At 35.6% G+C, this 27,098-nt stretch overlaps 1 protein-coding gene across 1 annotated transcript in view; it reads right to left on the bottom strand.

Annotated features, from left to right (window-relative positions):
* Positions 1-1,248: 1,248 nt before the first annotated feature.
* Positions 1,249-27,098, bottom strand: part of CDH8 (cadherin 8) — a 335,632-nt gene continuing 309,782 nt past the window's right edge. The window contains exons 11-12 of the mRNA XM_004431676.3: positions 3,142-3,393; positions 1,249-1,742 (exon numbers count right to left, since the gene is read on the bottom strand). Of these exons, the coding sequence (XP_004431733.1) occupies positions 1,249-1,742; positions 3,142-3,393 (746 nt within the window). The remainder of the gene's footprint in view (positions 1,743-3,141; positions 3,394-27,098) is intronic.

Genomic DNA, 27,098 nt, shown 5'->3' with positions numbered 1-27,098 from the left:
ATGTGTATTGGGCAGGACATTATGCAGGTATCTAAAAGTCTAGAGTTTAAATATTCACATGAGTCAATATACTTTCAGATGTTTGTGCTTGTAGTAAAAACACCAAATACTAGGATTATGAACAAAATAGAAAACAGTCCAAAAGTTTCTCTGGGAAAATGCTGTTCCTGCCCTCACCAGTCACAATAACACTTTCTACTCTAAAGAGACTATTAGCTCCCCTTTTGATAATATTGCCTGCCATACTTATCTCATCAAAATGTACAGGTATTAAACATTCATTGTATATATATTTATATAAAACAATCTAAAGGATTATTAATGGATATAATTTAGTTTTTTGCCATATAGTCCCTTAATCTATAGATTACCAACCTTAATAAATAAAAGCATTAATGGACATCAATAAAATATTTATTTCGAGGATTAAACAAATTCACACGCTAGCAGTAAAACCATCTGTCTCTTATGTAGTCCACCGTGTGATAACAGTTTATCTTTGTGTCCTTGTGGAAGAAGATGAAGTGGAGGGAACGAGTAATCCTGCTTCCAGAAAACAAGCCTGTTTGAATGGGATTTCTCTCCTCCCACCACTGAGTTGGCAATCCCCACCCTGGAATGGATTACGAACATGTGAATATTTTAAGGCTCGACACAATATTTAAAGATACTCTTCAGTCTCTGATGAATGGGGCCAACAATTATGTACAATGTGTGGTCACTGTACTGTATAATCTAGGAGGCCTCCCAAAAACTCCAAAAAGTCAGAATGTACAGCAGACCAAGTATTGCTTTAGCATTTGTGGCGGGATCCTTATTTGTGAAGGGGAAAAAACCATTTGCATTTATAAAAATCCTTGCAGAAGACACATATCAGCAGCAAATTTCTTGCAGGTCCATTTTTCTAAGAAAGCACCTTTTAATTTTGATTTTTTCCTCTGTTTAACCATTTCTCTAAGGATTAGCCAGGATCCCAATCTTTGTCTATGGTGGTCAGGTAAATATCAAATATCCAAAGACTTCTAGACACTCCACATACTTTAATTCACACTCCACAAGATTTGTAACCTCCTAACATAAACTTTTTATTATTAACTTTTTGGTTCAACATTAAAATGTAGTTGAGTTTATAGATGATTGGTGCTAAACTTGCCTCTAAAACAAATAGCCACATTGGTTGTATCTAAGGGGAGTGACCCTAGAATATTACAGAATGCTCAGTTTCATTGATTTATTTATAATCCACTGTCAAGTTTCTTTATCACTTTCACCAACAGAGTAGAGTTCACCCAGTCTCTTAAAGCGAGGACCCCAGTCACTGAGGTAGTCAAAATTCTGGTCTGAGTCTGAAGTGGTAGACTCCAAGGAGCTGAGGGATCCAGCCACAGACCCTCGGCCTTCATAGCCATAAATCTGAATGGAGTCATATGGTGGGGCTGTGGGGTCATTATCTGCCTCATGTAGCCGCACATTTATAAATTCATCGACATCAACACCATTCGGAACTGGAGCAAGCCCTTGCCTTGGCATAAACTGTAAATCTGGTTTAATATCTTTACGGGGTAAAAATCCATTAATTCCATCTGGGTTTTGTAAAGTTGCAATGTCAAAAGCCTCTGTGTCTTCCTCCCCTCCTCCTTCGTCATCATAGCGAATGATGTTTTCCCGCACATCTTCATCATCTTTGATAATTAACGGCTCATTTTTATGTCGCCGCAGAGTTACAAACAGCACCACGATGACTACAGGAAAAATATGAAATAACAATTAGCCAAACTCGCATATAATTTCACAAGCAACACACTATGTATGTTAAGAGAGAAGGGCATTATTTAAAAACTTATGAGCATACAGCTTTAATAACATTCACTTGGGAATTAACTTAAACACGTTTCTGAAGGATGAGCATAGAATTTTGAGTGAATACTATTCTAGGTTTCTTCTGTTTGCTACATGGTGATGAAGCTGGGTTAAAAGAATAAGTTTGCATCTATTCATGGTGAACACTGCATTTAATACTGTTATGAGCTCTAGAGAGAAAGGCTTAAAATGGAAAACACACAGATAGCATAACTAACTTGCTGTGTATCTTGGGCATGTCATTTAATATCCTTTGATTCCATGCCCCTCTTCTATAAAGAAAAAGGAAGAGAGTAAATCATATCCAGTATATTTTGTGTTTATCCGTTCTTTAAGATTCCAATCAAATACTGTTCATTCACAGATGAAGTGATATAACAAGATGAATGTCAAATTTGCTTGGGCAACTTCTTGTCTTGTATGAAGGCTGGAACCCCTCTATCTGGGAAGGTAGGCCTAAAGGTGGGGCCTAAAGGGAGAAGAACACAAACCCAACTAGCCAGATCAGCCAAACCAAACTTGAGCTAATGGGTTAAAATATGTCAGGAAATGATGTTCAATCCACGGCACCAGGTGAGCGGGACAGATGTAACTGGGAAGTTAGTAGCTGACATGACCTTTACTTAAGGTCAGGATAAGAAATCATTTTTCTTTTGTATATCTTCCTACTGTCTAATCTCATTTTTATAATTGGATTTTTTAATGGAAAAGTTACAAAAACTCTTCCTTAATTTTCAATCTTCACTTTGATTTTAAGATCAAGAAAAATATCTAAGGAAAACAATATAATTTTGATGAAAATATGCTTTTTGTCTGCTTGTTTGTTTTTGTTTTTTTGTATCTCATCAAACTTTGTGATTGGATGGACTCAGCAACCTATTCTATACATTGTTTCTATAAAAGAATATTTTGGACATATGAGAGCCCCCTATGGAAGTAAAATGATGTTATCAGAAGATCTGGAGGCCTTATATAATAGATGCTTTTGTAACCACATAAAGGCCCATCCCTACTTCCACCACCGTTATGCTCAGTCTATCTTTTCACTGGAGACGGGATTGAAAAAGGCACTGAATAGTCCTCTCCAATTGGACATTTACGATCACAATTTTTTTTTTTCTTTACTTCCTCTTAGTTACTTCAAAGCTTGGAGAAGTGCAGACAAGTTCTTTTTCCTCAAAAGAATGTTGATACCTGGCTGGGTTAGGTTTGCTGTCCTTATATACAGTCATTTATGAACCAGAAAAATGGTGACCATTATGCCATGAAGGAAATACGTACCTAGCAGCAAAATGATGCATGCTAATATGGCAATTAAGGCGCCCATACTGAGTCCAATTGGAAGTACATAAGCTTCAACATTACAAGACTGGACAACACCATCACTGCTACAGCCACACACCCGGATGGTCAGGGTGCTGGTGCTGCTTAGAGGAGGATTCCCACTATCACTTATTACGATTGGTAAAAGGTAGACTTCTTGCTTCTGGCGGTTGAATCCGTTATGCTTTGCCAAAATGCTGAGAGAATTATCTGGAAAAAGTGAAAATTACAATAGTTTGCATCATTTCAAAATGCTTGCCCAAACAACACTTGTTTTTCTAGTTCATAAATCCTCTGCAAGCCTCAAGACAATACCAACTCTGCTGGACCACTCAGGCTCTGCCCGCCTCCCCTCTTCTCACTTTCCCGGTTAGCATGGACCCAAACATCTATACCCTAACAGGTTCGATGAATGGGGCCACATGATAAATTAATAGAGTTTTATAGTCGTCTTATAAATGCAAAAGATTTCCTTTATAAAAATAATCTTCAAGTGTCCTTTCAGAAGACACAAATTACCCCAAGTCCCCATCAATAAGTTTAATTTTCTCTGATTTATCCTGATAATGCAAAATTGACTAGACAGAATTTCACCACATTTGAAAGGAATGTTTGAGAAACTCTGTATTAAAAGATAGATTATATGACAATATGGCATACAAAACAATTCACTTTTTAGACTCTCACAGGTACCTAAAAAGAGTCATTCATGCCCTAGAGCATTTATACCAAGATACAACAAAAGTCCCATTTACTGCCAATTGGAGGAGATATGCCATATATTTTAAAATTATGTAAACAAGAGCTGTAGTGGTTACACAAACAAGAATAAAATGAGAAGTCATAGGAGCAGGTGTTCCATATTGCACATGTCAATTAGTTATATGGAGATATGTATTAGTTACCTGAAGCAACGCTTAAGGACATTTAAGCAATATTTAAGGGCATACCTCAATTCAAAGTTAAACTGGTCAGTGAGAAGTGATTGGTCTCACGTTACCCCTATGGTTCTCAAAATTTCACTCCCAAAACGATTTTTTTTTGTTGTCATTCATCCCTATCACACAAACTATAGTCATACTGTATATATTAGTTACTAATCTATTTTCTCATTTTGATTAATGAAAGACACATATCTACTCAACATGGGAACACTGATTATCTCACACTGATATTCCAGCCAAAAGCAAATAAACGTAATTTTGATTAATGTGTACAGTGTTATTTGGGCAAAATGATTATTTCAGTTGGGAGTTTTTCAAATATTGGCAAGTTTGCAGACCCCAGAACACATGTCTACCTCATTGTTGCATATTAAGATGGGAATTCCAAACCATTGCAGTTCAAGTCCTGGTCATCAGTGTTCTGTTGGTTTCCAGAATACTCAAAGACATGAAGAGATATTCCACTCAAATGACTTCAGTAAATATGTTAAATCTTCTATACCATATGGTGCTATACTAGGAGTTTCAAAAAATGACAGCTATTCCCTAGAATAGATGTATAACTTATATTTATTTTTGCTTTGTTTAAGAGATAAGTGGGCCTATAATGCCTTACTAGTAAGCAATCAAACAGAAAAAAACACTCTGAGTTAACAATTTTTTCCTAAATTTCTTCTGGTTGGGCCTCATTATTCAGTAATCTGAAGAGTGAAAAGAAGTCTCTAATGGATTTAAGCAGTGATATACCAAATGACCCAGTAATCTTTATTTCTATGACCTAGAAGGAAATATCACTAAGCTAAAAGCCGGAGAACATTATCTCAAAACAGTTACAGAATATATAGCTGTGTTATATTTTCAGCAAGGGTGTGACAAGTTTGAGTACAGTTAATTGGTGCAAGGAACATTTGCGGATGATTTCATATACCATAGTTCAAAACAGAAGATGGGAATTGTTCTTCAAGATGCAATTAATAAAATCACAATGAGGCTTTTGTCTTTTTGTGGTTGAAATTATTTATATGAGAAACTATCTTTGCATATTCTCTCTTTAAAACAATCTGTAATAATAATTTAGGAACTGCAGCAGGAATATTACTGGTTGCAGATCAAAGCTGCCTCCTTTATTACTTAGAAAAGCACTAGTGGGTCTAACACTAAATTCATACTCGTCTTTTTTACTACTCCTGGCATCTGCATATGTTGTTCCTCTTCTATATATAGAATATTATGGACTGAGTAAAAGAAGTCTATGAGTAATTTTTGCTAAATTTTACGTGCTACCTCCAGGCAAAGTCAATTCCCCATTTGCCTACTCATTTTATTTTTTACCATTTTTTGATTAGTGTTGGCATTTATGAATGATTTCTTTGAGTTGTTTTATTGGGCCAAATGAACCTGTCATTGTTGTACCCATTAAAAAACCCACTAAATATCAGCAATTTAACACAGTTCAAATTCATGTATTTGAAATACATTTTTTTAATCTACATGTTGCAAATATCTTCTATGAAGCTGTGGTTTGTTTCCTTAAAACGTACGGTGCCTTTACATTTTATTAAAATTTTAATTTTAATATTGTCAATTTTGTCAATCTCTTTTATGATTAGTGTTTTTAACCTGACCTTAAAGATTATTAATTATATAAACTTTTCATAACGTTACTTTTTACATTTAGGCAAGTATATGGAATCGATTTTTTTCTGCACTGGTTATTGATTTTCCCAAGGTTAATTACAGAGTAACTTATCCCTTACCCACTTATCTTCAATGCTCAGTCTCTCACAAATCAAATTTTTGTGCTTCTCCATCCTTTTAGGGGCTCTCTAGTATGTTCCAATGCTCTATTTTTCTCATAGTGCATCAATACATGCTTTTCATGTATAAAACTTTATAATAAATCTTGATGTTTGTTAGGTTATTTACCTCTATTGTGTTCTTCTTGAACTATATCTTGGCTATTCTTTCCCATTTGCTAATCCCTAACAAATATAGAATCATATTATCAAGTTCTATGAAAATTCCTATAAGAACTTTAGCAGAAATTATATTAAAATATAAATCAATTTTGAGAGAATTGACATCTTTATGACCTTTAGTCTTCTATAACAAGATTATAGTTTTTTTATCTTCTTTAACATATGTCAATAAAATGTTTTTATTTTGGTTTCAAGAGATTTTCCTGTTTTGTTAGATTTATTATTAGTAGTGTCTATATTTTGTTGCTTTAGTAAATATTACCTTCTTAAAATTATATTTTCATCTCGTTGTTTCTGGTGTATAAAATGCAATTGTTTTATCCATCAATTTTAATTCTAGTAATCTTCTAAAATGTTTTCTTTGCTTATAAAAATACACCTTATCACAGAGTTCCATTTTGGCATGATCACATGAGGAGCTCCACAGAATTGCTCCCCCATGGAACTGGTGAAAATTATAAAAGGAAAACCATTTAACGTCTCTGGAAACAGTCCTGGAGGTAAACAGCAAATGAAGAAACACTTATTCAGGAAAATCTATTAGAGCTTGGTATGAATGGTGAGACTGCGGTGTGTGAGCCAGAATCCACTCTATCCATCCCTTCTCCTGGCTCTGTGAGATGGAAACTCCACTCCAAACTGGTTCAGCCAAGAAGGCAAGGCTCCCTCTCCCCACAGCTAGCAGTTAGAGGGCTATCTTACCAGGATAGGCAGGGTGTCAGCAGTTCTTATTCTGCTCCTAGCTATCTATTGCTGAAACTAAATTTGGGGTCAGTGTGGCCAAGAGGTGGGGTTCCTTTCTTCTTCACAATCCCTCCTTTGCAATAGAGGCTTTACCTGCGCATGGCTCCACTGGGAATATAGGACCTCAATTGCCCTTGCCCTGGCCTATAAGGCAGTGGTTCCACACTGGGAGGGGCAAGCCAAGAAGACTTGAGGTCCTCCAGCACCATGAGCTCAGCTCCTAAAGTAGAGGTGTGGAGTAAGTTTTTCTCTTAAAGAAGTGGAATGGTTTCAGTTTTCACCAACTGAACACCTAACGGATTCATTAGAAGCTTGTTAAGCACATTTAGAAATCCTACTACAGACTAGAGATTCGTATTTCTTCCCATGTGACTTACACAGTCTAGTCCCTGCCTAGTACTCCAGATTCATGTCCTGCCATTCTTCTCTCTCTCTATGTTCTAGCCATCCTGGCCTTTTCTGAACCAAGGATCTTCTCTCCTCTGGGCTTTCATATGTGCTCTTTCTTCTCCCTGATAATGTCTCTACTCTTCCTTAGACCTAATTTGAATTGTTAATATTTATGCATTCTTTATGTCTATGCTTAAATGTCACTTCTTTGTTAATAATTTCCTTTACTAGTTGTCCCCAATCTCCCCAAATAAATTAGTTAGGTAATTTTATAAAAACCTTTATATTTTCATCACTGCACTTATTACAAAGCAATGATATAGTAATGGGGATATGATACACAGTGGGGACACAGAAATAAACTAGGAAACGTCCCAGTAACAAATAACCAATTTAAGATGCATAATGAGTACTCGGCAAATGTTTGCTGAATAAATGAATGACTAAGTCATTATTAGTCATATTTTGTGGGGCTCATATTTATTTCCATTCATATTTTTTTGTCACAGGGGATTAAATGTGGTTCAAAATAAGTCAGTGAGAAAGTTCAATTTCAGGCTATTGGAGAGGATATATAGCCTGAGGTTCCATATGGAAATTTAAGAAAAATATTGATAGTTTACAATTCTTTCTGTAGGCATGCCTCATATCATGTAACATGAGAATTAAACTGAGGATGCTTAGATTCAAATAGAGAAGGCTCAGAGAGGAAGAAAATTGCTCCAAAATATCTGAAATACCATCATGTTAAAGAGGTGCATGCTGGAATTCTCTTTTAGTGAGCTAAAATTGGAGGCTTTAGTCCCACATTCAGCGAAGGGGCACATAGTCTGAATAGGTATCTCTTACGGTTAGTCTAGGAGGAATTTCTTCTTTGATTATTGATATTCGTTCAGTCTTTAAATTATTTGGAACTGGAAAGCAAAGGACTTTCTTTCATACAACATCAATATCCTTATAAGAAAAATTTCCTTTAGTAAGTAAGCCAGTGTGGGAGATCAAAATTGGCCACCACAAAATATATCTCTTTACCTTGATTATTTTCTCTGACTGACATTTGACCTCCCCCACTAACTGCCTAAAGGAATTTAACTCTGGGTATATACAGACTGGCAGGGTCCTTGCTAAGCCCATTCTTTTCAAAGTTCTGTTTACCAAATATTTACATTTGTGAAGGTATCTCCCTCTGTGTCCTGGGAAGAGGGGGGATGACTTTATCTCTGGAAACTCTTATCTGGATGGAAGAAGAGAACTTAAATCTACATACTCTTGATTACTATAATTTCTGTCTCTCCGGCCACATTCTCTATAGGTGGCCCTGCAAAGAATTGTCTGACAAACATTTACATTTTGCTCTCCATGTGAATTGTCTTCTTCCCCTCTGAAATCCCAAACCCCCCACCCCCAACATCCTCCTTTGTCTTTAGATAAAGATGGTATTTAAGAGTATCGCCACTATTGTGTTGAGAAACTCAGTTTTCCAGGTTTCTCCCATGTATACGTGGTATTAAACTTGGTATTATTTTCTCCTGCTAACCTGTCTTTTAAGTATTTGGCCAGCCATAAAGACCTCAAGGGAAAGGGCAGAGGGGGATTCTCTCTCTTTCCCGACACCAGTAAGTGTTTATTATACACTGAATGTTTGTGTCTTTCCATCCAAATTCAAACATTGAAGCCCTAACCCTCAGTGTGGCTGTATTTGGAGATAGAGTCTCTAAGGAAGTAATTAAGGTTAAGCGAGGTAATAGGGTAGAGCCCTCATCCTATAGAATTAATGTTCTTATAAGAAGAGACACCAGAGAGCTCTCTCTTTTTCCAGGCATGCATGAACAAGGAAGGGGTCTGTGAGCACACAGCAATATGGTGGCCACCTATAAGTGGCCAACAGAAGAGGCTTCAGAATGAAACATAGCTTGCCTGAACTTTGATCTTGGACTTCCTAACCTCCATAACAGTGAGAAATACATTTTTATTGGTTAAGCCACCAGTCAGTGGTATTTTGTTACAGCAGCCTGAGCAGATTAAGATAGTACTATAGTCACTAATTAATTCTATGTGCATACTCCATGAAAAATATAAAGTCTGTCTAAAGAAATAGACTGTGACTACTTGGATAATTCTTTAACTTTATTCACATAATTTTTCCACAATCCTAACTAACTAATTTCCTTCCCTCCTTTCTTCTTTCCTCCCTCCTTCCCTCTCTTCCTTCTTTCTTTCCATCTTTCCTTCCTTCCTTCCATTTATTTCCTTTGTATTTTTAATAGAACAAAATTGGTCATTATTATTGTTGTTGTTATTTAAACATCCCTGTTCTTTCCACATTTTCCTTTTTTTTCCAGATAAAATAAAACAGGCAAATAAAAATTCTCTATTGTTTCAGTGTAGTTCATCTGTTATTGTTGCCCTGATGCAGAAATTTTACTTTGGTCTAGGTCCCATTTATTTGAAATCATGGAGCTATGGCTTTTGTTTATCCTTTTAGATGCAAACAAAAGCAACAAGAAGCCAGAGTTAATGAAGGCACTCACCAGACAAATATTTATGACAAAAGCAATAGATGAAGAGAAGATCAGTAGATATTATGCCTTTTTGAGAAATGTCTCCTGGCATTTGACTTGCAAATATAATTCAAATTTTCTTGGTCAAGTCAAATGGAATGAAAATGGCAAGAAGGTCAAAACAAAGGGAAAATGGCACTCTGTTCAGAAGTATGGACAAGAGATTTAATTAAGTTCTTATCATTGTGTTCTGTCTGCTGTTTATTTCTAAAAACCTAGCAAAGCAATAAAAATGCCAAATCCATGAGCTTTCAGCATATTAGGTACATATATATACAGTTTCCAATATTTAGTATTATGAAGCAAAGATCATAACATCTACATTTCATTTATATATTTTTACTGTAAACACTAAGTCTTGCTAGAAACAATCAGATTGTAATGAATTAATAAAAGCTAAGACTCTGTGAAGCCAGTCTCCTCCAGTACCATTATAAATTCCTACATAATTCATTGAAAGTGTATCAACATACTAAATCTACATAAGCAACTAGATATTTTGAGCCACCTAATTAGATCATTTGTCACTCTTTCCCCCTTTTTCCTCATTAGATTGTCCACCATGCCACCTGATGTCAATAATCTCAATGTTTATCTGAGTGTTGACTCATTACCACATTTCCTGATATTTAATAATAAAGTATACCTAGCCGTAAAATATTAACCAAGGTTTACTTTGGCTTTAGAAAAAAACATCATTGTAAAATTTTTTCAAGTTCCTAGACTAACACCAAACAAAGTTTAGTCAATAATTTACATGTATGCATAGAATGAATTAGCACTTTTTAACAGAAAAACTTACTGCACTATAACCATGCAGCACTACAGTTCTATTAATATCTGCATGGTTGTCATTTTGCAGAGGAAATGTACAGATGGTGGGCTGTGCTTTTCACTTTACAAAACTTAGGACTCATCAAGTAACCTATGAAACTTAAGCATCTTCTAAAATCCTTTGAGAAGCTACACATACTATTCTTAAATGTTATGAAAGGAAATTTTTTTAGATCATATGAAGATGGTGTTCACTGTAGTGGTCTGAATGGTAACCTACAAAAAGACATATCCACATCCTTTTCCTTGGAACCTGTGAATGTTGCCTTACTAGGAAAAGGGTCTTTGCAGATATAATTAAATTAAGAATCTTGAGATGAGGAGTTCATCTGGGATTACCTGATGGGCCCCAAGTCCTGTAGCATGTGTCCTTATAAGAGTGAGGCAGAGGGAGATTTGACACAGAGTAAAAGAAGAAGTAATGTGAGCACAGAGGCAGACATTGGCATGATGTGACCACAAGCCACGAAATGCCTACAGCCAACAGAAGCTGGGAGTGATAAAGAATGAATTCTCCTCTAGAGCCTTGGGAGAGAGTGTAACCCTGACAACACCTTGATTTCAGACTTCTGGCCTCCAGAACTGTGAGAGAATAAATATCTGTTGTTTTGAGCCTCGCAGTTTGTGGTATTTTGTTATGGCAGCCCTATGAAACTAATAATCAGTAAATCTGGTTAATATTATTTGCAGAGGCAGGGAAATTTTATTCCCATTTTACACATGAGGAACAGGGTTTTTGAAAGATAAACTGACTTGCTCAAGGTTTCTCAGCTGGCAGCTAAGAATTACAACCAAGTCCAATGTATTTTCTACACTCGCTCTGTCGTCTTAACCAAAGTCACCTCAGAAAACAGGGGAAAATGGGCTCTAAGAAGGTTATATTGAAACTCAAGGGTAAGATTAAAAAGAGAAAGTGTGAGGAGGGAGAGTTTTCCATGCCATGAGGTCTTTTTTTTTTTTTTTTTTTGTGAGGAGATCAGCCCTGTGCTAACATCCGCCAATCCTCCTCTTTTTTTTTTTTTGCTGAGGAAGATGGCCCTGGGCTAACATCTGTGCCCATCTTCCTCCACTTTATATGGGACGCCGCCACAGCATGGCTTGCCAAGCAGCGCGTCGGTGCGCGCCCGGGATCCGAACCAGCGAACCCCGGGCCGCCGCAGCGGAGCGCGTGCACTTAACCACTTGCGCCACCCGGCCGGCCCCGCCATGAGGTCTTTATCAGAGAAGAGGAAAAACTAAGTGATTGAGGCCACTGGTAGATGTAAATATGTTATTTTAGAGGGATCAAAAGATATACAATACAACACACTACAGATCTAAATCCCATATCTTGAGAGTCAACATAGCATAGCATAGCATAGCATAACCATTAATTAATTACCAAAAAGTGATCATTTTTGGTGCCAGAGAGGAATGTAAGTAAAACAGAGTCCAATTTCCATGCTAGAAACATTCACACTGCCCAAGGTTTTCTGAGTTTGATTATTTTTCCCCCATGCTTAATTTACATGCTTGTTCATCCTCAAAATGCTCTATGTACCTTATACAGATCCCTTAATGCTCAGAGGAAAGAGAAATTTATCGCACCCAGGCACTGGGGAATGAGGGATGAAGACTAATATTACCTTCATTTTATCTGAGAAATACCAGCATGAACTAACCCATGAAAGTAAAAACTATACCAAGAGCCAATTTCTATTTTGTTTTAATGGAAAATTTAAAGCTTTTATGAATATCAATTGCTCTGGAAAGAATATTTCTATCTATTTTGGATTTTTGCAGAAGTGAAAAATACATCATTTTTTTGAAGTGTGCAAGCTACTTAGGGAAAAAAAAAAAACAAATAAACACCAAAGCCCTTAGTGGAATTTCTTGTGAAAATTTCAGAAAATAACTTAATAGTGGTTAAAAATCCAAACACTGGAAAGCTAGTCAGGAGAGTGACTTTTCCACCACTTCTCTATTGATTGAATAGATATCTCTAAATATTTCAGAAACTAGAAGTCAGAGATTAATTCATTTTGCACTGGCGCTGATAAATTTGTGCTCATTAACACACTTGATGTATAGGGTAGTTGGACCAGAGAATAAGACTGTTTTAAAAGAGCAATTTAAGTGAAGTATACATTGGGTACAAGATATTGAAATCATAAATATAGTGAATGGGGAGCTGAGGAGATGAAAGAAAGTACCAAAAGTAATTTGTTATCTAAATAACCTGCTTTGATTTGAAGGAGGTCTAGTACCCTTGGAAATCATCGCTTTGTTAGACACTATTATCTTCCTGAAGATTTTGAATTTGCACATATAAAAATAAGACATAAAGTGAAAGCCACCAGAAATGGTACAAATCCACTTTCTCTTGCCATCACCCATGCTCCATCTTAACTTTTTTCAAATCCACACTGACGCATTCAGTTAATTCTGCCCTCAGTTATTCAGAACCTGTTGTCCACAAGACATCACTGTCAGAGGAAAGTCTTCCTTGGCACACATCACACAGCATGCTGCAATATAGTCAGGAATGATGATTTTCTGTCTCACCCACTGAAAGATTCTTGGATTCAGAGATTCTGTCTTCTTTAGTGAATGCATCCTATTGTCTGTCATATGTGTCACCGTATAGAAGTCTCCATGGTAAGATTTCAATTAATCCTTGTTGTGCGAACAAATGGATGGCTAGGTCAGTGTAGATATGATTACTGATCTCAAGGAGCTTCTGACCCAGAAGGAGAGAGAAAATAGCGTAGAACTAGCCAAAATATCAGTCAGCTGATTGTCCATTCTCTAATTGTGAGCCTTGTCCTTCTGTCTCTGCTCAGAAGACAGAAAAAGAAGGTTCACTATGGGACCTGTGATCCACCATCTCAGCTGTACCTGGCTTTAATTCTCTATCATCATAGGTACAGTCGAGAGAAGGCCTTAAGGAAGGAGTGGCATGTGGGCTGGGTTTAGAGGAAAGGATTGGTTTGTTAAAGGAGGGAAAATATGGAGAATGACATTTCCTTTTCTCCCTGCACCTCTCACGATTCTGTTCTATAGTATTCTGTCCTCAGCTATTTTCTTTAACTTCTTTATGATCTGTTTGAATCTGATTCACTTATCTTATTTCAAGTACCACACAATATTTCTTTCTAAAATTTTAGACTCGTGCCTCCTCCACTTACCTATTTGGCATATCTACCTGGATGTTGAATACCACAAATTCAATCTTTCAATAATGGAACTAATAATATTTAATGCCTATTCTTACCCATTTCCAAAAATCTCTTTCTTGGTTCCATTTCTTGCATCATCTCTGTGGCTATGTGATTTTATACATCTCTCCCCTTGCATCCAATAACCTCACATCTTCCTTTTCCATGTAAGGAAGTTCTAACATCCTTCGATAGTTAGTTGAATATTTACTACTTCCTTTATGAAGGAGGCAATAGGAACAAACAGCTGAAAGATTCCAGAGTGTCTAATTCAGAGATGTAATGGAGACTTGTTTACAAAGTAAATATAATGGTTTTAATTGGTTTGTTGAATAAATACATACTAGACATCAGTGAATATGAGTGAGTCAGTGTGTAAAAAGAGACTCAAAATGCAAAGTAATACCTTGAGAAGTCCAAGATATATCTAACACTACACAAATAGAATGCAATGAGAGAAGCATACACCACTAATCTTATGTTCATTACATTAATTTTAAAAACAAAGTGCCTAATATATACTTGGCTCTGATATATCTGGTCCATCTTGACATTCCAAATTTTAAGCCCATTTAATTATCACTTGCATCTGAACAAACAGTCACACAAACAGAAGCCAACTGTAAAATTCAGGCAGTAATTCAGATACAAATATCTGAGCACGTTAAAAATGCATATTCTTGGATTTTACCCTAAATCAGCTGAATAAAAATTTCTGGGGCTAGGCCCTGGACATCTGCATTTCAAACAAATTTTGTTTGCCTCAAAATCTTCTAGGATGGCTGAGAGCCATTCTACTCTATTCCATTTCTTCCCTTAGGTGTTAGCAGTGGTTAATGGCTTGGCCCAAGCCCTAAGAGGCTCCACTGGGGAAGCTATTATTGCTCTAGGTTCTGTAATCCAGCAGGGGTAGCAGCTGATAGCAATTTTCCTGCATAATTCCTTCTTTTCTGGTTTAGCGGTAAAACAGCGGCTAAAAAATGAGGGAAATGATGCAGGAAAAGTGGTATCCTACAGTGAGCCGAAGTCCAGTGTTTGTCCTTGAATCATTTTAAAGTTTAATATGTTATATTAAAACAGCTTGGCTAAACACATATCTTTGGGCAGAAGTCTTAATACACAGTGAAAGCAAGAGGATGGAAGGCAGTTATGTAGATAAAATTATCATTCAAGCAGTGGTCACATTATCATTCCTCCCAGGTTGCTGAGAATGGCACGTGCTTTTGAATCTTAAAATCCACATTCTTTATAGTATTGGAAATAGTACTGTTTTGATCATACATAAATGACTTTACATTAAAGGTCAAACTGATTTGCTTTTCCCCAGATTCACCCACATATTAACAGGTTAAAATACAGATGGAGAGAGCAGAAATAAAATGATAGAAGAAAAAGATACCTGTGTAGGTCACCCTCATGATTGAAATAGAAATCACATCAAATTCATTCGAACTCTTTTTATTGAAAATGTAATCTGATAAAATTCCCTATTGTTATACACTATAGAGAAATCTGAATACATTTTGAAGTCACGCATGATTTCATTTTAATACTTTCTTTTAAAATAAAAGGCATTTTTTCTGATGAGTCTTTTCAAATATTCTCAAGATGATATTTGATTTTCCAAGCTTGCCATCCCCCGTTGACAAAGGATGTGTGGTATTTCCTGACACTGGGCAGTGATAATGATCCCTACCATCAGACTCTCCATCTTTTGTAATTATAAAATGTCTACTTAACAAAAAAAGAGAAGTTTAGAGGAATTTGTTCTGTTTTCAACATTCTAATTCCTGCATAGCTTATGTGAGGTGTAATTTCTTTAGGATGTATATTTCAGAATGCTTCTGAATATCATATTAGACAGTGTTTAGGCTTATGGAATCATTCCTAATTGGGTTTGCATCCCAGTTTCATTACTTACCGGGTTGCATTTTTAAATAATTTCCCCAAAGTCATAACAGGGACTCATTGTGTCCAAATTACTAACTAAGGGTCAGAAGGTTTTTGAAGAGTAAATGTGTTTTTCCACCTAAGTGTATTTTCAGGGTCTGTCATGTGCAAAGCGTTTAATAAAACTTAAAATAACAGTGGTTATTATTAATGTATGTAAGGTTATCGGTTACTTTAGCTTTGAAATAAAGCAAAGAGCTGCAATCTTTTAAGAATATTTGGATTTCATGCTTTCATACTTTACAATGAATTTCTATTTGAAAGCCTCAAGGTTGAAATATAAAGTAAATTATAAAGTAAAATACACAGAAAAGAACTAAGAAAATATATTTTGAGAAGTAGAGTAAAACTTTTCAAGATGTGCATTGAGGAAGAGTTTCCAGAACGGGAACTATGAGGTTCTTACAGTATCCAGATGCAATATAAAGTGGTTTCCAAGGAAATATTCCACCTAAATTGGTATAAATCTATCAGTCAATAATTTTGGTAATCCAGATCTTGATTTAAAACTTTATCTTAATCAAAGGCAAGCCCACATTGACTCACACTTTCCTGCATCATCTAAGAAAAAGCAAGAACCAATAGGAAAATGCTACAGTTCTGCACCAGGTTCAGAAACTCTCCTTAGATGATGCTTCCCATAGAGAAGGCTGTCTGATGAATGTTTATATCTTCACATCTCCGGTGTCTAGTATTAGATTGTGAACCCTGTTAATGATGTTAAGTTGCTTAGTTTTTCTCTTTTATCTCTAAGTTTAAGCCTTTTTAGCTCAAGGTCATTAGTGTCATTTGACAGACTTCTATCTCTTCATTTTTGTCTTAAGGCCTCTTCTTCCTTCCTTACAGAATTTTCATGTGTGTGTACTGACTGGGAACAGAAATATCCCAACAAGTATAGGGAAATTTTAAGTGTTCTCTAGGCAACTTAATCCACGTCATTTTAGGAAGCATTTCATTCATTGGCAGAGAGCTCACTTCTTTCAAAATGGTCTGGTTTATGTCAATTCTTCTTTCTCCAATTGTGAATCAAGATTGTTCTAAGAAGAATATACAACATTCCTCCCTTCCAAATTGAATGATACTTATTTTAAATATTTATTTGATGCATGCTTCTAGCCTTGCATTGCTATCTTTTTGTTATTGTACTAAATATTTTATTGAACAACTATGACAAGTAAACTCATTCATACAATAAATTTATTCTTTCTTACCAAGGAATATATAAAACTCACTGGGTTTGCCCTTTTTTGTCCTTGGAAGAAATTTAGGACACACTCTACAACTTTGTTAATGAGTTTTAATGACAAGAGACATCTAATTTTAATATTTAAAAGGTACAATTCAATGTAATGTGAAAACTCTCAACTCCAGCAAAGCCCAAGCGGAGGATGACAGACTCACTGAGCTGAACAGACAGAGATGGGGGTTTGGTAATGGTGAGATGGCTGGAATTTGCAGGAATTAGTACCAGAGAGGAGGACTGTATGCAGAAAAAGAGTTTGAGAAATATGATTGAGGTTCTTCTTGATTCTTTGGTTGAATATCAAGCTACATATGCATAGGGTGAGACCACAAGAGAACTGGAAAGAACAACTATTGGAGATAGAACAACTACTATGGAACTGTAAGCCAAACAACTACTGTTTAACTATCACAGGGTTTGGAAATACTTGACTGCTGACCATTCAGAGTGGAGGGACCTCATTATGAATACTTAAGTCACTCAGTAGAAAAGCAGAATGGACACACCATAAGAGTAGGGCTAAACTAATCCTATGATAATGACTGCTCTAGGTATACCCTAAATTTATTTTAAAAACTAAGCCTCAAGTAGATCAAGCTGGTCTGAAATTCAATAAATTGCTGCCAAACAAAACTCAAGATATATGAATAGCCCTGGTGTTCAGTACTCAAACAAAATTACAAGACATGTGAAGAAACAGAAATACGTGACTGATAATCAAGAGAAAAAAATCAGTCAATAGAAACCAACACAAAAATGGCAGAGTTCAGAATAAACCACTCAAAAATGTTAAAAGAGCTATTATAAGTACATTCAAGTTGGTAAAGGAAAAACAAACATAAAAATAAGAGAAATGGAAGAATACATATTTTAAAAATACAAACAGATATTATATAGCTGAAAAAATATAAGATATATAATCTAATTTTAGTTGATAGGCTTAATAGCAAATTAAGTATTGTAGAAACAAAGATCTGTGAACTTGAAGACATTGCAATAGCAACTTCCAAACTATAGCACAAAGATAAAAACGGCTGCCTCTTCCACCAAAAAAAAGAAGTAATCTTCAGCAACCAGAGGGACAATATCAAATGGTCTAATATACGTATAATTAAAGACCTAGTAGGAAAAGAGAGAGGGGCAGAAAAAAAGAAAGAAAGAATGGCTAAAATGAGAAAATCATGACTGTATTGCATGGTATGTTAAACGAAGTTATTCAGCTTGAAGAAAAATTATTCTAATTAGAAACAGAAATCTGGACAAAGAAACAAAAGTGCCAGAAATGACCAAACGGGAATAACTAAAAAAAAAACATAAAATGTGAATGGAAAACTAAAAATGGTAAAATGTGGATAACTAAAATCTGTCATTCTTAAAATTTCTTTAAATTAAAATAGACTGATAAATTAAAAACAACTGCAAATTGTAGCTTTATAACATAAGTAGAAATAAAATGTAAGATAATGATACCACAAAGGATGCCTCAGAAGAAAATATATAGTTTTTAATAGTATATATGAAGTAGTATACTACCATTTGAAGATAGACTTTGATAATTTAAAGGCAAATATTATAAGCCTTAGATGAATGACTAAAATAATAATATTAATAATAAGAATAACAATAATAGTAAAGCTATTGCTAATAGGTAAACAGTGGATATAAAATGGAGCTCAAAACTATTCCATAACCCTAAAGAAGGAACTGTAAGAGAGAAAGAGCAAGAATGAAATGAGTGAACAAATAAATACAAATTGTAAGATGACAATCTAAACCAAACATTGGCAAATATTAAATCAAAAATAAATACATTAAATCCTCAAATAAAAAAGGTAGACATTGTATGACTGGATTAAAATACTGAATGAGGGGCCAGCCTAGTGGCGTAGTAGGTAAGTTTGCACACTCCACTTCAGCATTCCGGGGTTTGCAGGTTCAGATCCTGGGCGTGGACCTACACACCGTTCATCAAGGCACGCTGTGGCCGCATCTCATATACAAAATAGAGGAAGAAGGGCACAGATGTTAGCTCAGGGACAATCTTCCTCACCAAAAAAAAAAAAAAGAGTCAATGAGATGCTAACTACAAAAAAAAGTCCCACCTCATTTTAATTGTAAAGTTATAAAGACACAGAAAGATTTATAAGTAAAAGGATTTAAAAAAAAGGGAAAGAAAAAACATATCATGAAAATTATCATACGAAAGCGGAGGTGGCTATATTAATAGCATAAGGAAAGTGGAATGGCTATCTTAATATAAAAAATAGATCTTAGAACAATGAAAATTATCAGTGATAAAAAGGGCTATTTCATAATAATGGAAAAATCAATTCAACAAGAAGATATAATATTCCCAAATATGTATGATCAAACAATATGACTTCAAAACATATAAAACAAAAACTGAAAGAATTGAAAGGAGCAATAGACAATTCCACAATACCTTGAGATTGCAACACTCTTCTCTCAGTAATTGATAGAAAAAATAGGGAGAAAACAGTAAGGATAGAGAGTATCTGAACCTGACACATAGTTATATTCTATTAACTGATTCAACTTAACTGTCACTTACAGTAAATTCCATCCAACAACAGTAGAAAACATATTCTTTGCAAATGCACAGGGAATATTCGCTAAGATAGACTACTTTCTAGGCCATAAAAAAGTCTCAATGAAAAAGAATGGAAATATACAGAGTATGTTTTCTGATACAAAACAATTAGATTAAATGCACTATTTAACATATGTGCAGAATATCACCAAATAGCTGGAAATAAAACTACATGCTTCTAAAGAATCCAGGGGTCAAAGAAGAAATCACAAGGAAAATTAGAATATATTTGCAACTGAATGAGAATGTAAACACAACCCATTAAAATTTGTGGGATGGAACTAAAGAACTATTTAAGAGAAATTTAGAGTGTTAAGTGATTATATTAGATACAAAGAAAAGCTTAAAATCAGTGACCTAAACTTCCACAGTAAGAAGCTATAAAAAGAAAAGCAAATTAAGTCCAAGGTATATAGATGGAAGAATTTAACAAAGATATGAGTATTGATGAAAGAGTAAATAAAGAAATAACATACGAATAATTAATTTAATCAAATATTGTTTATTGGAAAAGATCAATAAATGTTATCAAACTTTAACTAGACTAATCTGGAAGAAAAAGAGAAAAAAACAAATCACCAATTTCAGGTATGAAGTAATGCAGCAATATAAATAATTTCATAACAATGGATTCCACAAGTCAGATGGAGTGTACAAAATCCTTGACATTGACAAAATGCCAAAACTGCCTCAAGAAGGAATAGAAATTCTGAATAGCCCAATATCAATTAAAAAAACCATAGTAGTAACGTAAAAGCTTACCATAAAGAAAACCGCAGTCCCAGATGGCTTCACTAGTGAATTCTACTATGCTTTTTGGGAAAACATACTAATTCTTCTCAAAATCTTTAATAAAATAGACAAGGAGAAAACATCCCCCAACTCATTTTATGAGAACAGCATTACCCTGATACCCAAACCAGGCAAAATGTAACACAAACACACACAGAAACACTACACATCAATATCCCCAGGAGTATGCTGTTAAATGTTTCACAGCCAGCTTTTCTGAGGTGAAAAGACCTTGATTTATAGCACTTGCCAGTTTCTGTGGTGTAGATACTTCAACTATAGTTGATTTCAAGTTAACAATATGATATCAACTTGCTCCCTAAATTCCTGAAATTTTAAATATCAGGTTTCATCAGCCACTTACAAATGAGCAGCATCAGACCACCGAACATCCTTTATTTACATACATGCAAAAATTCTTCAGAAAATTTTAGCAATTTGAATCCAGCCATATGTAAAAATGATATTAACACGACCCAGTGGAGTTTCTCCTAGGAATATAGGTGTATTTTTTTTCTTTTAACTCTGAAAATTAATCACTAGATTAATAGGATAAAGGAGGAAATCACAAGCTCATTTCAATGGATGAATTTGACAAAATTCAACACTCATTCATGATAAAAATTATGAGCCAACTGTGAATAGAAGAGATTTTCCTCAACCAATGAAGGTCATCCATAAAAACTTGCATTCTTAGTGTTGAAAGTTTGAGTATTTTTCCCAATCATCAGCAACAAGTGAGGTTGTACCCTCTCACCTATTATTTTCAACATTCTGCTGCAGGCTCTAGCCAGAACAATAAGACAAGAAAAAGAAATAAAAAGATGTACAGATGTTAAGAAAAGACATAACTACTGCCTTTATTCACTGACAAAATATTACTGAACATAAAAATTCTAATTAATATGTAGAATATTTCTATCATCCCAAAAAGTTCCCTCATTGCCTTGTGCCACATGTATGAAAGGAATTGACTGTAAAGAGACATGAGGGAAATTTGTAGGATGATGAAAATATGATAAGATATGTTATAGACATGGGCGCATACATTTGTAAAACTTTTGGACCTGTGCACTTATAAAGTATTTATTGTAGGTCAATTATACCTCAATAAAGATGACTTTAAAAATCTCCCAACTCATTTAATTTGAAACATCTGCCTTTCAGGCTTAGTTTTGTTTCAGGCTTGGAAGATAGCCTTCCAAAGGTGGAGTACTGAGTTATCCTCTTTCTCTATCCCTCTGCTTCCTCTTTCTGCCAAGTATCTGCTATACCTGATCCTGGCTTCCTCATGATCTGTTCCAGAGAACACACGGATCAAGGAAAAGGGTATAATTTTGCAGGGCTAATATAGCTGTAATCTGTCACTGGTGCCCTATGAGAGGGAGATATAAAGTGTTAGTACTTTTACTTATTGGGATTTTTCGTGTGTTCCTCACTTTCCCACTGGTAGCCTCCAACTTGAACGCATTTGTTGCAAATGGTGCCTTTCTTTAAAAAGTCCCCAACTCAGCTGTTAGGCTTATCCTATTTGGGTGCCTCTACCCTTCTAAGACGAGGGTTTCCTTTTAGGATGATACCACATTTGGCTGCTACTTTGTAAAAATTAGAAAATGGTCTCCTATATCAGTGGACGAATTGCAACAATCCCCAATCCTGAAAAATTACAAATATGTTTGGCTTTGGAAATGTGGCTGGGATGGAATTTTAGCCTCTATATCAGCACTTCTATCCATTATTTTGAGGTGATAGAATTTTCAAAAATTAGATTGTGGTGATGGTCACACAACTCTGTAAATTTATTAAAAATCATTAAATTGCAGAAAATGAATGAGTTTTATGGAGTATAATTTATATCTCAAAAAGCTATTTAAAACTTTGAAAAAGAAAAAGAACATTGTTATGTTTTTATTAGCATTCACATGGGAGAGCTCAAACACTAACCCTTGGAAGATTCGAAGAATAGTTGCATAGTCAATATCTTGACCCTAAGGCCTATCTACAGAATGTTCTTTTGAGCAATACTTTGCTTGGATTGACAGCTGACAATATTTGGCTCCTAAAATTAGGAGAGTCCCAGATGTTAATCTAGATGACCCTACCAGTATGCATAACGCTTTGCAAAAACTAGAAACTTTCATTGAAATACTAGAAAAACAATCTATCTAAGTAAAGAAGGATAAGCTCCTGAAGATATCCCACATTTTAAAAAATAGATATTCACACAACTCAGTAAGTAAATCCTGCTGTTTAACTTGCTCTTCTGTAACAGAAAAGAGCTTATTCAATCTTTTATTTCCTTTTTGAAAAGTGAAATCTAAGCCAATCTTCTGAAAAGAGTTACAGCATTTTCCTTTCACAAGAAGCCATTTAAGACTAAAAACAATTTCTGTGGACATTTAACAGCTCATTGATTTTTAGTGACCAGAAGCAATGAGAGTTTATTTATTAGGAAAAAATAGTAATTTTATTTTATTTTTTAATTTGAGATGGAAAATATTAAAAATCTAAGGATAAATGAAACTGGTTCCCAAAGACTCTCAAGAGATGCAATATGTGGATTTTTTGCTAATTGCTCTGCATTCGTAGTTTTAAACACTCATTTGCCAAGATCTCAATACCCACAGAAGTATGTAGAAATGATACTTAAATTCTTGTGTTGCTTTTGTTACCATGTTTTTACAGTTAAATATTTTTCAGTTTTTTTAGATTTCTTCTTACAATATCTCCAATTAAATCCTCCAGTTCGTTACAATCATGGTGTTTCTCCTTGATTACTCTTTTCCTCTCCCACAGCCTTATATTAAAGACAAAGGCATTTAAAGAAAAATACATGTGTTTTTGACATACATTTGTTTCGTAATGTATTGTAAATTGTAAATTCTTGTTTCCGTCCAATAAACCAATGGAATATCTGTAATGATCCTTTTGGAACAACGATTGCCCATTCGTGTACAGGCTGAAATGGGTGGTTTGCCAGTGACAAAAGTGAAAGTTAAGTGGTAGCTTTTAACATTTCTCAGTCATAACTGGTTCTGCAGTAAACTATTCCATCTGTATGTAAGAAAAGTTGTTACATTAAAAAAGAGCCTAGATAATTCTATCTATGCTAAAATATTAATGGATGAATGCTATCATATCTGAGACTTGCTTCAAAGGAATACAAGTGGGGAAAGTGGTGAGGAAATAAATGAAATAAGCTTGGGCATGAGCTGGGAATTGTCGAAATTTAAGATTTGTGTATGTGGAGTTCAATAAGATGTTTTGTTTACCTTTATATGCTTTTGATATTTTCCATAACGAAATGTTAAAAATTAACTTAGATAAGTATTTTCTAATTAAAGCTTTGCTTTTTATTAGCTTTGTGGACTAGGGCAAAATGTACTACCTCTTTGAATCTCTATCCCCTTAATTGAATAATGGAGTAATAATACACAACCTGTAGAGCTATTAGGAAGATTAGAGATCGTACTCTATATGTAAAAAATATAGCACAGTATAAAACCTAAAGTCAGTAGACGCTACCCATGATTTAATTCAAGGACCTTTGGAATGAGACATTTACACTTCTAAGGGAGAATAAAATGAAATAATGTATGTAGATCCCCAAATACAGTGACATGCTCATAGTAGTCATTGAAGCATAAACTTGAATTCCATCTCTCTTTGGCATGCTCCAGCTAGTCACATTCAAGGATTGTCTGACAAGCATGTTGAAAGACATAGGGCCCTTAGAAGATGTATTTGGGTTTTTTGAAAGTATTAAAGGACATTGGAGTATCAGTAAGTGTTTTTCTAGAGGGGCTGACCCTAGGTATTACCCATTTCATCATGCATTGCATTTACTCATATCTTTGTAGGGCTTATGGTAACAAATTTCTAGCTGTCCTCCCAATAAGGGTCTTATAGGTGGAAAGATTCTGTAATTCATTTGAGCTTCTTGCTGCTCAGGTGCAATTTCTCTATAAAAGGCATTAGTTCAATTACCCTCATCAGCAAAGAAAAAGAGTAGGCTCTGTATTTCTGGTAATTCTAGAAAAGGCAGTGGAACACAGAACAAAGAGATCTTTAAGGATACCTTACCTCTGGGTTTAGCTCACCTCTACACAGCTGGTGTTCAGCAGAGATAGTTCCTGTCATCAAGGAAATGTGTCTTTTTTTTTTTTTTTTTGGTGAGGAAGATTAGCCCTGAGCTAAATGCGTTGCCAATCCTCCTCTTTTTGCTGAGGAAGACTGGCCCTGGGCTAACATCCATGCCCATCTTCCTCTGCTTTATATGTGGGACGCCTGCCACAGCATGGCTTGATAAGCAGGGTGTAGGTCCGCGCCGGGGATCCGTACCTGCAAACCACAGGCCGATGAAGTGGAGCGTGCGAAATTAACTACTACGCCACCGGGCTGGCCCAGAAATGTGTCTTTTTTTATTGTCTTTTACTCTTCCTTTCCCACAAATACATGGGACTTTGTAGATATGGCATACGTGATGGTGATGTGAGACTAGGCAATAATACCTTCTTCAAAATTTGAGATCAATTGCACGTTCTTACCTTTCTGGGGTTAGAAGACTAGGTTAGGAAATAGAACTAAAGCCAATAAAAAATAATTATTGCAGTGTGATGATAAAGTGTGTATAAATCACCATGTTGTTAAATCTTGGGTTATTTACTCTCATTCATCATTACCCAGGTATTTGTTGAGAAGAACTCTGTAAAAGTTTTTCTATGGACTAGGCATCACAAACACAACAATAAAAAAGTTCAGGTGCTTTCATGGAGTTTATAATCTAGTGGGAGATACAGTTAAACAATGATAGTAACAAATGCAAAAATCAAATACATTTTTTTAATTATAATTTTTGCATGTGCTATGTATGAAGGAACCCAGGCTACATCGAGGGTCTATACCTAGGGGCCCTAAAGGCAACCTGAAGCCTAATGCATCACTGAGACTGTGCCAGTTATCTGACTGCTTGTACTCAGATTCATGTTCTGATGGTCCAATGCTCTGCTGTGTACTGCAGGAGGTGCTGACCTAACAGGTCCTGTGCCACCGGGATCTTGGCTAAGTTCGGCTAAAGGGAGACAGTGGCTGGAGATTAGAGAGCTGGAGAAAAGGAGACTCCAAGTTACTCACCTTCCTTCGTCTCTACCTCAAGTGGCCTTTCTGGTAGCAGCCTAAGCTCTTCAGTGGCCTCAGCTCTTCCTCCTCTCATTTGGCCTCTTGTGATTCTAACTTTTCTAGTGAATTCCAGACCCTGGGCTACAGGAATTCTGCCTCTTCCCTTTATCTCTCTGCTTAGGGGTGGTAGTAACATCCTTTTGTTGCCAATCTTTAGGTTGCCTCCCTGTCCCCTGTTTGGCTTCTCAGCATCTTCCGTCCTCTTTGTCACCATTGTCTTGCACTAAATTTCCTGTTTTAAATACTAGAGTGGTTTCTGTTGTCCTGGCAGGTCCTTGGTCAATACACTATTTTGAATTGAGAACAAAGAGAATTTGAAAGCAAAGGATGTGTTTTCTCTAAAGGGTCCAGTGTGAAAAAAAAATCTACAACTTTCATCCAACTTAGTTTGGACATCAGAAGAACTGGGTGTGAGAGCTTGGCTAGTGAGGTATCACAGAAGGTGAAAATTGCTATGGAGAAAAATAAGGCAAGTTTGGGGAATTAAGGAGCAGAATAGGGACAAGCACACTCAGTGAGGCCCAACTCTCCTGTGACATTTGAGCAGATTTGAGGCAGATGATGAGTGAGTCAATCATTCAGATATATGGGGATGGGGGGAGAGGGGAGAGGAGAGTGTGTCAAGAGAGGGAATAGTAAATTCAATGACCCAGAAGTGAGAATGCCTATGATGAGTTCAATGAGTTCAACAAGAAGGAAGCTACTGGGGGGTAGCTGGAGTGAAGTGGATCACAGAGGGAGTGAAAAGAGATGAAGTTGAAGAAATGAAGATGGGACTTTCTGTTTACTTTTACATAGTTTCCATGAGACTTTTTAGAACATTGAAATTTCAGTTTCCTTTTACATAAAATGAGAATAATAATATAACTTACCTCCCAGGCTAATAGTGAGGATGACATGACATAGGGTATGCAAAGCGCTTAACACAGACCAGACACATAATAATGACGTCAATTATTATTATTATCATCTTTTTTATGTTTTTTTCTTCCCTATGTGTTGCCCCACCAGTAGAGATGATGAGTTTACCTTGCTGCCCACATACTCCCTTGGGAGATAATTATTGGCTTTTAGGACCGAATCAGTGGCTCTAAATCAAAGCAGAAATTGCACCCTCACCCAAGAATGAAACTAACTTAACTAATTACTACTGTGTGCATCGGAGTTAAATGGTAAATTCCTTTGAGGGCAGGGGTCGTGTCTTAAATTTATATCTAAAGAATTTAGCACTGAAGCTATATTAAAGCTTTAATGTTTGTGGAACAAAAGATGAATGTTCCAGTCCACTCAGGTTATCTAATTTGGGAAAATTAAATAAATGTGACGTTGCCAGCCTTCACTTATACATAACTGAAGCAAAAAGTCTTATTCATGTTGGGATATTTCTATGTCAGTGAGTCTGATTTCTCAAAACCAAAGTCAAGTCACATCTGTAAACAAAAAGATAATCTGAACGTTTAGACAATTATTCAAATAATGATCACTATTCCTG

Source organism: Ceratotherium simum, chromosome 30, assembly GCF_057802395.1.
Source record: "Ceratotherium simum simum isolate JZ-2026a chromosome 30, ASM5780239v1, whole genome shotgun sequence".
In the NCBI taxonomy this organism is placed as follows: domain Eukaryota; kingdom Metazoa; phylum Chordata; class Mammalia; order Perissodactyla; family Rhinocerotidae; genus Ceratotherium; species Ceratotherium simum.
Note: the sequence above shows the minus strand (reverse complement) of the source record. Positions and strands in the feature narration are given on the sequence as shown.